The 12,075-nt window shown below is 40.1% G+C and overlaps 1 protein-coding gene across 8 annotated transcripts in view; it reads left to right on the top strand.

The window, feature by feature from the left end:
* diaph2 (diaphanous-related formin 2) overlaps nucleotides 1–12,075 on the top strand; it is a 419,173-nt gene that overhangs the window by 370,143 nt on the left and 36,955 nt on the right. For 7 of the 8 annotated variants that reach the window (XM_057348933.1, XM_057348934.1, XM_057348932.1 and 4 more), the window contains 2 exons: nucleotides 6,906–6,998; nucleotides 8,294–8,344. In XM_057348933.1, coding sequence (XP_057204916.1) covers nucleotides 6,906–6,998; nucleotides 8,294–8,344 — 144 coding nt within the window. The remainder of the gene's footprint in view (nucleotides 1–6,905; nucleotides 6,999–8,293; nucleotides 8,345–12,075) is intronic. The other variant, XM_057348938.1, reaches the window with a different exon arrangement.

The following is a 12,075-nucleotide window of genomic DNA, read 5'->3' on the forward strand; positions in this document are numbered from 1 at the left end:
TTCCAGCAAAACGCTCCAAAATGCCTATCTGGTGCCACATCCATCTTCTTCATTACTCTCGAGTCTGCTCATTCTCTCCGAGCGCATGGGAGCTCTCGTTCCAGAAGGCCAGCTGACAGGTCACAATGTCGTATCTCGTGTCAGATCCTCCGGAGAGGCAGCACCTCATAACAGGTGCGAGTCTGAACCTGGAAGGACTGTTGACTCTGTGGCTAATGCACTCTCAATGGCCACAGTGAAAGGAAATCTTTCAGACAAAGAGTGGCGAGGAAAACAGAAGAATCCCATGATGCACCTGGCTTTTAAGTACAGGCCCACTCCAGCTTTTCCCACACGGCGTGCACAAGGTTAATAGCACAAGTGGCTTTCTCCAGAGTAACAGATTATTTTTATATTTTGAAGGACAGGAAGGGACGAAGAAAGTAAAAGTTTCTTATTTTCCTCCTTCTCAAGCAGGGAGCCGCAAGTCTCTGTTTAGATCCTATTAATGTGGAAATGAGAGCTGTGGATCCATGGCTGTCGGCCGGTCACTGAGAGGACACTGATACAATGTCCTCTGGACGGATCTTCGCTATTTGGAATTAAGTGGCGAAAGTTTTGTGCTATAGCCTTTTAACCTCCCTAGAGCAATAGTCTTCATGAGAACCAACAGAAATTGAGTTCTCGATCGATCCTCTGTATTTTCGCTTAACAGCGTGGAGGGGGTGACAGATAGCAAATTGAATTTAGCAACATAGCTTGTTGACACTGCTGCATAATTGTTGTAATGGCACGGTTTGATATGTAGAACCGAGGCATGCCGTCTAATACAGATTGACTGAGCGTTGCCCTCTCAGTGGAATTAGAAGAATATATTTCAGTTCTTGTGGATTCTCAGTGGCATTTAGCTAAACCTTTTGAGTTAAAATGCTGTATGTTTATAGAAATTTACATTCTTCAGAGCTGGTTTGAGAGAAATTTGATGGACAGTTTAGTGACACAAAACACATCTTTCTTTTTTGTGTGTTTCTGTTTGCCTGGCATTGAAGGGATAGTTCACCCCAAAATGAAAATTCTATAACTGTTTGCTCATCAAAATTGTATGACTTTCTTCTGCAAAAGACAAAAGAAGATATTTATAAGACTGTTGTTAATCGAATTCTATTGTACAGACACAAAACCAATGCAAATGAACTGGTACCACCGTTGTTCAGTTACAACATTCTTCAAATGATCTTTTGTGTTCTGCAAACAAAAAATGTAGGTAATGTAATGTATGTAAGAAATGACAATCATTTTTATTTTGGGGGAAACTAGTTCTTTAATGCACGAAAAAATTTTGACATTGTAAAGTTAATTTTATGTTGTTTTTCCTAAGTTTTTTTTTCTTTCTCATAATCGTCCAATAATTTTAATTTAGCATGCAAAGTATTGTGAGTGCAATTCTCCAAACAATTGTTTTGTTGTGTGTGGGCCTGTTAATTTCTTTCTTTCTTTTTTTCTTCCCTTTACACTTTAATCTCATAATCCTGATGATCTTGTTTATGCACTGCAAAGTCTGCGTTCTCGCAAGGCGCAGTTACATATACAGTGGCAGAAACATATTACTAGATGCCTAGTTCCGATAGCAGGCATGAGAAAGGAAAGGAATGGAGTTGCGTGGCCAGACGTGCACATGCATAGGTTGTAGAAATAATTAAATGTCAGCCGGCTTGCTCCGTCGAGTGTCTCACCGGGGGTTTTACGACCAGCACGGTCTTGTTCCGGCAGCCCTTCTCCGTGACTCAGTCCTCCAGATGTTGTAATGCCACACACAATTACATTTACACACACGCACTGCGCATACACAAACCCATTACTTTACACGCACACCGTTCGCCCCCACTGCCTATTCTTACTTGTTGTGACACCTGACTTTGTTTCTCTCCTCCCCTATTTCTTTCCCCTTGTGTTGTCGAAGTTAAGCTCCTACCCTTTGCCAGGGTACTTGTTGGGGAAGCTAATCTGATGTGTGAAGTTCACAAATTCAGCGGAGGGCTGTGCTTGTTAGCCCCTAATTAAAAATGTGATAGCGCACCCATAAATACATCGGAGAGACTGAACAGGGCCACGGTACATTTGGCAGCAGCCTTAGGGCCACAGAACCACCTGATACCCAGACAGTAAAGAGATAGATGCTTGAAAGGGTCCCACAACAGAGGAGATACAGGGACAGTATAGGGCTAGTCGGTAGATGTTTACTTGACAACTGAAATAGATCTTCCCTTGTGATTCTAATGACATATTTATTTATATTACATTGAGGCATTTAGCAGACGTATTAAAGAAAGCAATAAAGCGATTCATCAAAGGAAGGCAATAAATGAGAAATGAGAAAGAAAAAAAACTCAATAGGTATTGGTCTGGCTTTTGTTGAAACTAGTAAATTTGTATTAGCACCTATTGTATTATTGCTCCTGTATGACATATCGCTTATTGCTCCCTCAACTCTCTGTAAGTCGCTTTGGATAAAAGCATCTGCTAAATGAATGAATGTAAATGAGTAGTTAGAAGGTTTTCTAACTGTTTTGAAAAAAAATCCCCATTCAAGATTATTAGAATCGCGCTGTCTAAAGACATTACATCAACATACATATGTACATCTGCTTAGTGATGTAGCTTAAATATTGCAATGTATTTGCTTTGATATGTATATAAAGACAGGTTGTGGCAGACCAGTTTTCAACCACATTGTTCAAAAACATAACTGAAAATAATAAAGACCTTCATTTGCCTACATTTAGACATGTTTTACTCACAGGCATTCAAATACATTTAAAATGCCACAGGAACTGTGTGAACCATTCAATCAGTGTTCTGAACCGATTCATTATATAAGACTGTTTAAATGAAATGATTTTGGGGAAATAATTGAATTCTGTCTGCATTTTTGCCGCTAAGAGATGACATTAAAATAGCCTTCCAGTGTCTTAGCACGTTAATTATCACGAGTCGTGACAAAAGAAGGGGCCACAAATCTAGCCCACTCGTGCTGCCTTCATACAACTTTAATGGGCAAATAAACAGCGTATTACAAATCCACGCAGTTAGTTCGCGTTTCTATATTATTTTAAGTTGACCTATTTTTTTTATAAAAACCTAAGTGTCTGCAACTTTTGTAATTTGATGTCTTACGTCTGTAACTTCACAAAAAGTTAAAGGGATAATGTTTATTCACTCAAATGTTCACTCAGGAATTCTGTTATCACTCTCTTACCTTTATGTCATTTCAAACCCAAATGCTCCTTATGAAAGATTGTATGTCAATCTGGTAGTATTTGTATAAAACATTCAATTGACCATGTTTCAATACTGATAAACATGAAAAGAAAGACATGATTTTAGCAATTGTTATGTAATTTGCACTCAAAACGTTTAAAATGCACACATCAGATCAAGAACGTCAAAATGATTTGTTTGGGACAAACTCTGTTTTTGGACCTCTGTATTTCTAAAATCCTGAGTACGGCCCTGGTTGCAGTGACTTCTTTCATCAGGTAAAGCACGTAGATAAACCGTAGCTTTTATGCAGTTGAAAAATGTTGCCCGTACAGCCCCGCGAGCGTGAGGTTTTGCTTTGCCGACGCAGCTCGTCTTTCTCTTGGTCTATCTGTGCAGCGACCGGCAGAAAACAGCAGCACATTCAACTGACCGAACAAAACAGCGTTTCCAACATTCTGTCACTGTTACCGACTGCCTGAGCATATGAACACGAACGTTCACGCTAAAGCCTACATCTTTGACAAGAAATACTAACAAGACAGCTGTGGCAGTAAAAGCGACTGTCGAATAAAAAGTGATAATGTACATATTTATAAAGACTCCATTATCACCACCTTATGGCATTTATAATCTGCATCTGTAGAGGTCCGTCTGTGATGTACAAGTATTTTCTCTGACTGCATGTTAATGCATATGTATCTATACATCTGGCAAGATAATGTCATGATCTCTTAGTGTTTGTGCTCCTTAAAAATCTTTTTTAGCTTTGTTTCTTCTGATTTTGTTCTTGTATCACATTCTGCGTTTTTTTTTTACGCTCCTCACTGATGAGACAGAGAAATAATGTAGACCATATGTTCTGGCAATTTCTCTCCGATCCATGTGGAGAGATCATAGGTCCAGCTGGTTCTAGTAGAAGCATGGCCCAATAGGACATTGTTAATGGAGCAGTCATGGGTCACATGGGAGCATGTTTCCAGTTTTAGTAATTTTGCTTTTTCGTGTCTGAGATCCTCTGAACCCAGCCTCCCCAGCTCTCCTGTCCTGGCCATTGCAGATGATGAATTGTGTTACAGTTAAGCAAGCAAGAAGTAGGACAAATTGATCAAAGTGTCAGGTGCCCCTTGTGATGTCTAGGCCTCCAAAAACAAGGAAATGAAGGAGCTGTCAAGAAGTTTCCGGAATCATGTTGCTTCTAATAAATGTTTACCTGCCCCCCAAACACCCAGCTTGGGCACCAGATTGATGTCGACGTGTTTTAGGGACACTAACTAACTTTCAGGTGCAGCTACTTTGGAGCCGTCGTGGCTTTCAGAGGACGACGGCACACTCGATGGAGAGAACAAGCTTGGCCTGCTTTAAGCCAAGGTGTTGAGGAGCAATTAGAGATAAGCCATGCTTGTTCTGTTCTGGTTTGTTCTGGAACAGCTAGTTTAATTAGCTTGATTTAATCTGGGTAGCTATTAAACACAGCGTGCTGTGTGATCTACTACTTTGATTTTGGAGTTGCCCTGGAAAGGGTATTAACAACGAAACGATTCAGTTGGAGCCAAGACAGATATTATCACAAATAATTGTATCTTCGTTTTTGCCTCCCTGCGCTTCTGTTTGTGCATTTGAATCTTAATATTTTGGCTTTGTTTAATTTGGATTTGTTAAACTGTATCATGTATAAGATGTACTGCTTCTAGAGAAGAAAAAAACACGCACTTGTGCAGTTCTGCCTGTGTAGGGAGTGTGTGGCATTTTCCAAAATTAATTATGTAGCCGTGTCAACTTTCTTCCTCTTTATAAATTCAATTTGCTGACTGTCATCTTCTTTGAATGCACGAGGAAACAAAAGATTGATTAACACGCCTGAAACTGCTGCCTAGAGCTACCAGCATCTCTGCCACAGACGTTTGCTCTCTGCCAAGGCAGACGTCGAAATCCCAACCCATTCACTAAATATTTCCCAAGAGCGGCTCGATCATGTACACAAAAGAATTGACGAAACGATCCCACACACACAACAATAAGTCACCGTAATGATTCGAGTTTAAAATAATGCCTCTGCTGGACCCTTATGATATAGTGGGGACCCTCGATCTCATTAATGCTGGGTAAAGATAGATGACCCAGATAAAGTACCCAAAGCTTATTTTTTAACCCTTTTGTCGACCGATTCTGTGGAAGTTCAGCACTACATGGTCATGCTAAAAGAAATAAGTGCATTAAAACTTTGAAAGATACACTTTTTAATTCAGATAAGAAGCATCTGATGACACTTAAATGAGGTTTATTATAGAAAAAGTAAATAAAAAGAAATCTTTGAAAGAGGAGATCTTTGTATTAAGACCACATTGTTGCTTTTTATAGATCTATGATTTGTTACACTAAAACGTGAGACTTTTTAGTTTTAATAATTTTACTTCATTTTATAATAACATATATAATTAACATTTTGTCTTGTTAGGTCATGTTTCTAATGTGTGTCTAGATCTACCAGCATCTCTGCCACAGACAGTTATTTTAAAATAAAGTAAAATGATTAAAACTAAAATGTCTCACGTTTTAGTGTAACAAATCATAGATCTATAAAAAGCAACAATGTGGTCTTAATACAAAGATCTCCTCTTTCAAAGATTTCTTTTTATTTACTTTTTCTATCAATTTTATTATGACTGCTGAATAACATGTTTTTTTTTGTTATTTAAATGTTTATTTTCTATTTTAATGTTTAGATTTTAATGTTTTTTCATGAAAATTCTTATATTTTTATTTAAATTATTTGTTTATATTTGTATTTTGCATTTAATGTTAATATTTTTATTAGGGAATCCAGAATAAAAGTTTGTGTTTATGTAATATAATATGTATATAAATCATGTGTTATACATAATATAGTTTGTGTATTGTGCATATTAATGTTGTATTTATAAACACACACACACCATGTGTACATATTTAGGAAAATTTACATGTAATTATTTATATTTACCAATCATCTAAATTATATATATATATATATTGATTTTTATATTTTTCATAAATGTATGCATGTGTGTTTATGTTTTATAAACACTAACCTTTTTTCTGGAAGAGATTAATTGCGATTAATAGCTTGACGGCCGTAATCTTTTTATTTAAAGGTTTTTTATTTAATTTTTTATAACATAAGAATGTGCAGACCCACGGTTAGGGAATACGACCCAGTTTCTTTTCAAAGCCAAACCGTGTTTGCCGTGGAGACGCATAGCACTTTGGTTACTCGTCCGTTTTCGAGGTACATCCCACTGTCATCGAACAATGATAAAAAGCCCCTGTATTGACCGGCTCCACACTAAATCCTGGTAAAGAGCACTTAGCTCCCCTGTGCAAGCCGCAGAGCGAATACCTGTCAATGGCCATCAGTGAACACTTTTATCCTCTGGCTCTACTCCATTTTCCGTCGCCTCAGAGCGTTTGCGTCTTTAGGGATCCACACTGTTCACATTGCTCTCCGCCTCATTTGCCACGTCTTGCTTGTTTTTTTTTTCTTCATTATTTTATTTCAATTGTATTGGTCAGCTTCTAGGACAGGTGACTTCATTCATCCTAGCACCGTTTGTGTATCTGTGTACGTGTGCACTACAGCTTATTACACATGAATCTCAGCCTGACACACATTTCTGTCCTCTTTACAGAAGGTGACGAGACAGGAGTGATGGACAGCCTCATGGAAGCCATACAGTCTGGAGCGGCCTTCCGTGACCGCCGGAAACGAACCCCGCGCAACGGTGAGACCTCTCACACTAACCACCCACATTTCCTGCTCCTCTTGCTTTATATTTCATCACATCGGCAAAACCGAAGTGCTTCTCTGCACACTTTGAAAAAAATCGCTCAATTTAATGCCCTTCTGTAAGTCCCCGTTTCGAAACTTCTCATTATGTTTTCATATCGGATTCATTGCCACATTACCATTCATAAGTCACTGATTACTGAAATTGATTGTAGACTCTGGGTCCTTAGAGGGCGGTTTTACATAATCTTAATGTTAACATATTCCATCCTGCCATGATGAATCGAACAGACCTGCGGGAGGAGAAACCCACCACCTGCTGTAGGTGCCACATTGAATTGAAATGCCAAGGACGGGCAGACAAGTGTCTGTAACCGCCGTTGCGTTCCAGAACACCAACGTACGATGGCCCCAATAAGTCACTCTTTTCTCGTGTACGCTTGCCGTGCATAAACTTGCTTGTGTTATTAGAAATTCCCCAGGGATGTAATGAGATGTACAGTATGTTATTTACAGTGTGAGAAAAAACAAGTCCAGCGTCATTAAGAAACACATGCCAAAAGCATCACTGCTCAGTCCGCAAATGTAACCCTCCATTTACAATGTTGTCTACGTGCCTACATATAAGCAGTGATTTGTCCCAGCATTGTTTTTCAGGCTTTACTCCATCTCGTCTCACCAAAAGTTCTCCCCCCATGATCCGGCACTGCGGAGTTCTAACAAGAGGGCATGAATAAGTAACGTGTCATGCTATATCAAACCTGTCTCCCACTCCGCAGGGCTGTAAGGCCCCTGAACGCCGCGCCACTGCCAGCCATCCACGGCCGGAAAAAAGAGAGAGAGACACATGTTCAGAGCTCTATACTACATCCAGCGTGTGGTCCAATATCTGTGACATCTGTTTAAATAAGACTGACATTTAGGGGAGACGAGTGTGTGTAGATTAAACCTCAGTTTCTCTCCGCACTGCTCTTCCTCTCTCTCTTCTGTCTCATAGCGGGTCTCATCTCCGTCTCGCCGCTCGCTTTCTTTTGCTTAGTGTCACTTGTCTTATCCCTCCCTCTCCTTTTCTTTTCAGTCTCGCTCGCTCTCTCGTTTTGCTCTCTCTTTCTGATGAGTGTGTGGGCTGAGGTTTGACAACACTGAGAGTTTTGGAGTGGATAATTGGTTACGAACTCCTGAAATACCTCTTGTTTGACGTTTCTCCCTCTCTCTCTCTCTCTCTCTCTCTCTCTCTCTCTCTCTCTCTCTCTCTTCTGTCTGTCAATTTCCACCTCGTCAATGTTGCAGGTGATCAAAGCCCTTCCTGTTCTGCACCTTGGTGGCCGGGTGCTAACCATGGTAACAAATTGAATCTATGTTTATCCCCCTCGCTCTGCTCTCCTCCCCATAACACCTGCTTATTGCCCAGACTCAACCACATCTGGGTTAAACGCTAGACAAACTATACTGAGCTCCACAACCGGGTGTGCAAGTTAAAAGGTTTTTCCTTTTCCGTCTTCCCAAGCTTTGTTCAGACAGACAGTGAGAGAGAAAAAAAAACTGGCACTTTCAATTTACATGCATTTTATGTAATGCGAATAGCGAAATCATATTATTTTCAGTAATCGGGTTCAAACCACTTTTATACAGTATATGACTTTAGAACTGTCAAATGATGTGATATATGGAAATCTTTATGGATAAAAAATATGGATAAGAATCAGGTTTTTATTGTATAAGATTCTATTTAACCTTTTAAAAAGTGTTTGTGCATATGCGTGTGCTTGTGTGTGGGTGTCGGTAAAAAAATAGCAAATATAAAAAAAGACTAGATAGATAGATTGGTTTTGGATGTTTCCAGCAGTTGGAGCTCAGTCTAGTTTCTCTACCGTATTTAGCTGTCCTGCTTTAGATGCAGTGATAAAGCATGGCGACACGTCCATGCCTGTTGAATGCTAATAGAACTGATCTGTCTGTGGGGTACTTGCTTCCCCTAATTCCTAATCCTATATAACTTTGATCTTTTCCTCCTAGTTGTCCTGTAAAGCTTGCCATTCTGTTAGTGTTTCACCCCATGCAGCATCAAAAATTGCCCACGTTTAATATATTCTAGCCTTCTCTGTCCTGGCCTACTTTAAAACAGCTATGACAGAGCTGGATTGCAGTGTCCGGAGCAATTGTGCGTAAGTGCATCTTTAAAGAGTGTGTATGCTTGGCTTTTATATTTCATGTGCTTGAAATTACTTGTTGGTATGTGCACGAGCACGACACACTCCCTCTTGAAATCCCCCCACAGTTCTGCACGCCTACCGTATGTGAATGGCATCGCTAGAGAAAGCCTGCGAAAAGCATATTCAATACCACACTCAGCTGTTTAGAATGTTTGCATTATTTATGATGTGATTGAATTTTTTAGTGCAGTATGCTGTGCTTTGTACATTTCAGCTGTTTTACTGATATGTTACATGAACCATTCAGAATATATCTGTGTGAAAAAGGTTTGGACGTGTCATGATGCTCTTTAGGTCCAGTGATCCTGAGAGGAGTGCGAATGCCTTTTGCAAGTATTGATTTTTGGTGCTGATTTTAAGCAGACAAACTTTTAGGTGTTGTTAGAGTACAATGACATGAACATTAAGAATGAAGTTCTTGGGTTAATTTAATGATAAAAGGTACATTTTTAACTAAATGAGTCATTCATTTACTATTGGCAGTTGTGTTACGTTAATCACACAAACCAATTGGATTACAAGTTATACTACAGTAATTAGGTTGTGTAGGATCAGTGATGTAGGTCAGCAAGCTGGGATAGTTCACCCCAAAATTAAAATTGTCATCGTGTACTCACCCTTTTGTCATTGTAAACCTGTATGACTTTCTTTCTTCTACAGAACACAAAAGAAGATATTTTAAAGATCGTCGGTAACCGAACAACGGCTGTACCCATTCACTTCTATTGTACAGACACAAGTCAATGGATACTGTCGTTGTTCGGTTCTTCAAAATATCTTCTTTTGTGTTCTACAAAAGAAAGAAAACAATACAGGTTAAAAATGACAAGAGGGTGAGTAAATGGTGACAGAATTTCCATTTTTGGGTGAACTAGCCCTTTAAGACAGCTTTTTAATGTGGGGTAACCCATCCATGAGCAGCTCAAGAACAGACCCAACCAGTGTGTCAGTAGAGATATGGTAAATTCATTTTAATGGTGTCACAAATGTAAAACACAAGGGGGAAGAAAAAGAGGTGTGCAGGACCGGTTTAATGCAGAATCCATGGTCAGATCTGACCAATATTTTGGTTCATAAATGCCGGCAGCTTGTCTAGCTCTGCTTGCTATAACAAAGATGAAGGGTACACAATAGTAAGAATTGACTTGTAGCATGTTTTTGTGGCTCTTCTGTGCTTGAATGGTGATGCTTTGTTCTGAACTGTGCGCTCTTCGAGTGTTTGCGAACTCAGGCTGGTTTTATCTCATTGTTAAATTGTTCCAGACATGGCTGGTGGTGTAATTGTTTGTAGTAAGATGACACATATGTTTATCTGGCTTTTGTTGTCGCTGCTGGATTATCTTTGACTATTTACAGCCATTGCATTTCCACTGCTTCATATGCTTGCGTTTTAAGTACTAGGTAGCCTTGAAAGTAGCATTTTGCGAGAAAGCCTTCTGTCGGAGTACTCTAGGAGATTGTCGGCCAGACACGGGTAGCTTCTCATACATCCTTGGCATCGATTTCTCCGGTCGCAGATGAAAGCCACAGGCTGAGTAGCTCTTTCATATGGGGCATCCCAAAAGCCACATCAATCAGATTTCCGAGGGAGACGATCTTATTTATTTACTGCCTTTCCAAGTCATTAAAATCTCCAACCTTCCCTTGCTGGGATTTCACCTTCACCCTTTCTTCCATCAAAAGTTTCCCCGTGTTCAGGTAGACCTGTTTGACTTTGATTTGTGAAGGAATGTCCTATTAAAAACAGATAATGCGTGTGTGAGTTATGGCATTTGAATCCCGCCGTCTATTCTGCCTCGAGTCTACTAGTTAATTCACCCCGGCAGAGGAGAAAGTGAGCCTTGTATGTTTAATGAAGATTAAATTACCTATTTTCGGTCATGAAATTTTAAAAGCTGAAAGAGGATGAATCTGCGAAGTAGCAAATGAGCAAGACAGGAGGAAGGCGGCGGAGAATACGAAAGCTGGACAAGGATTAAGGTTTTTCGTCTTTCTTTCTCACATACTAAATGATCTCTCCATAACTTGTTCCCTACCTCTGCTTCCTAATGAAGCAAAGCCGTTTTTTCTCTCCCTCCTTTGTTTTTCGCCGTCGCGTCCTTGCGATATTGTTAGAAACGCATCCTTTGTTACCGCAATAATTAAAGGGTGTTATCATTTCACAAACCCGGCAATGTGATCCCAAATCCCTCAGCAATTAATGCTTGGATCCTCTGTATACTACTTTGCTTTTACATTTACCAATCCATCACCTAACACGGTTATCTTCACACGCAAACCCACTCTCACACCCACAACCGATAGATAGTAGTGTTGTGCTCTAACACTTTCTTGCCTAGCAGCTATGCTCCCCACTTCCCAAACCTCAAGCACTTGACTTCAGGGTGTTGATAGATGTTATTCATGCCACTCACCCCAGGGCACCCCTGCAGGAAGAAGGGCTAACGTGATTTGCTCAGGGCTAAGGGGACCAGAGGGTAGCGCGCTCGTCGACGGCGCGGATGACTTAGAACATGGCAGATATCAATAAGCAGAAGTGCCGCACGGTGCTGTGGAGAGGGATGCCTTGAAACCTATCACCTGCTGGTGATAGATAAAGAGTATTTTCTTTCAGAAGAAAGGGCGGAGCCAGGGAGGAGAGGTTCGGAGAGGATCAGAGTGTTAGCGGGCACGGAGAATACGGTTTGAGGAAAAAGTTGTGTTGAAGTTTAGATGGATAAAGAGGATTGAAGAACACTGCGTGGGTCATGTATCAGTACAGGTGAGGAACAGCGATAGAGATAAAGATGAGGATTTTATGTTGCGTTTGAACGGTCACGGTGCATATATCTGACGCAAGGTTTTATTGAGGCTGTTAAA

The sequence above is a fragment of the Triplophysa rosa genome, linkage group LG13 (genome assembly GCF_024868665.1).
Source record: "Triplophysa rosa linkage group LG13, Trosa_1v2, whole genome shotgun sequence".
Taxonomy (NCBI): Eukaryota; Metazoa; Chordata; class Actinopteri; order Cypriniformes; family Nemacheilidae; genus Triplophysa; species Triplophysa rosa.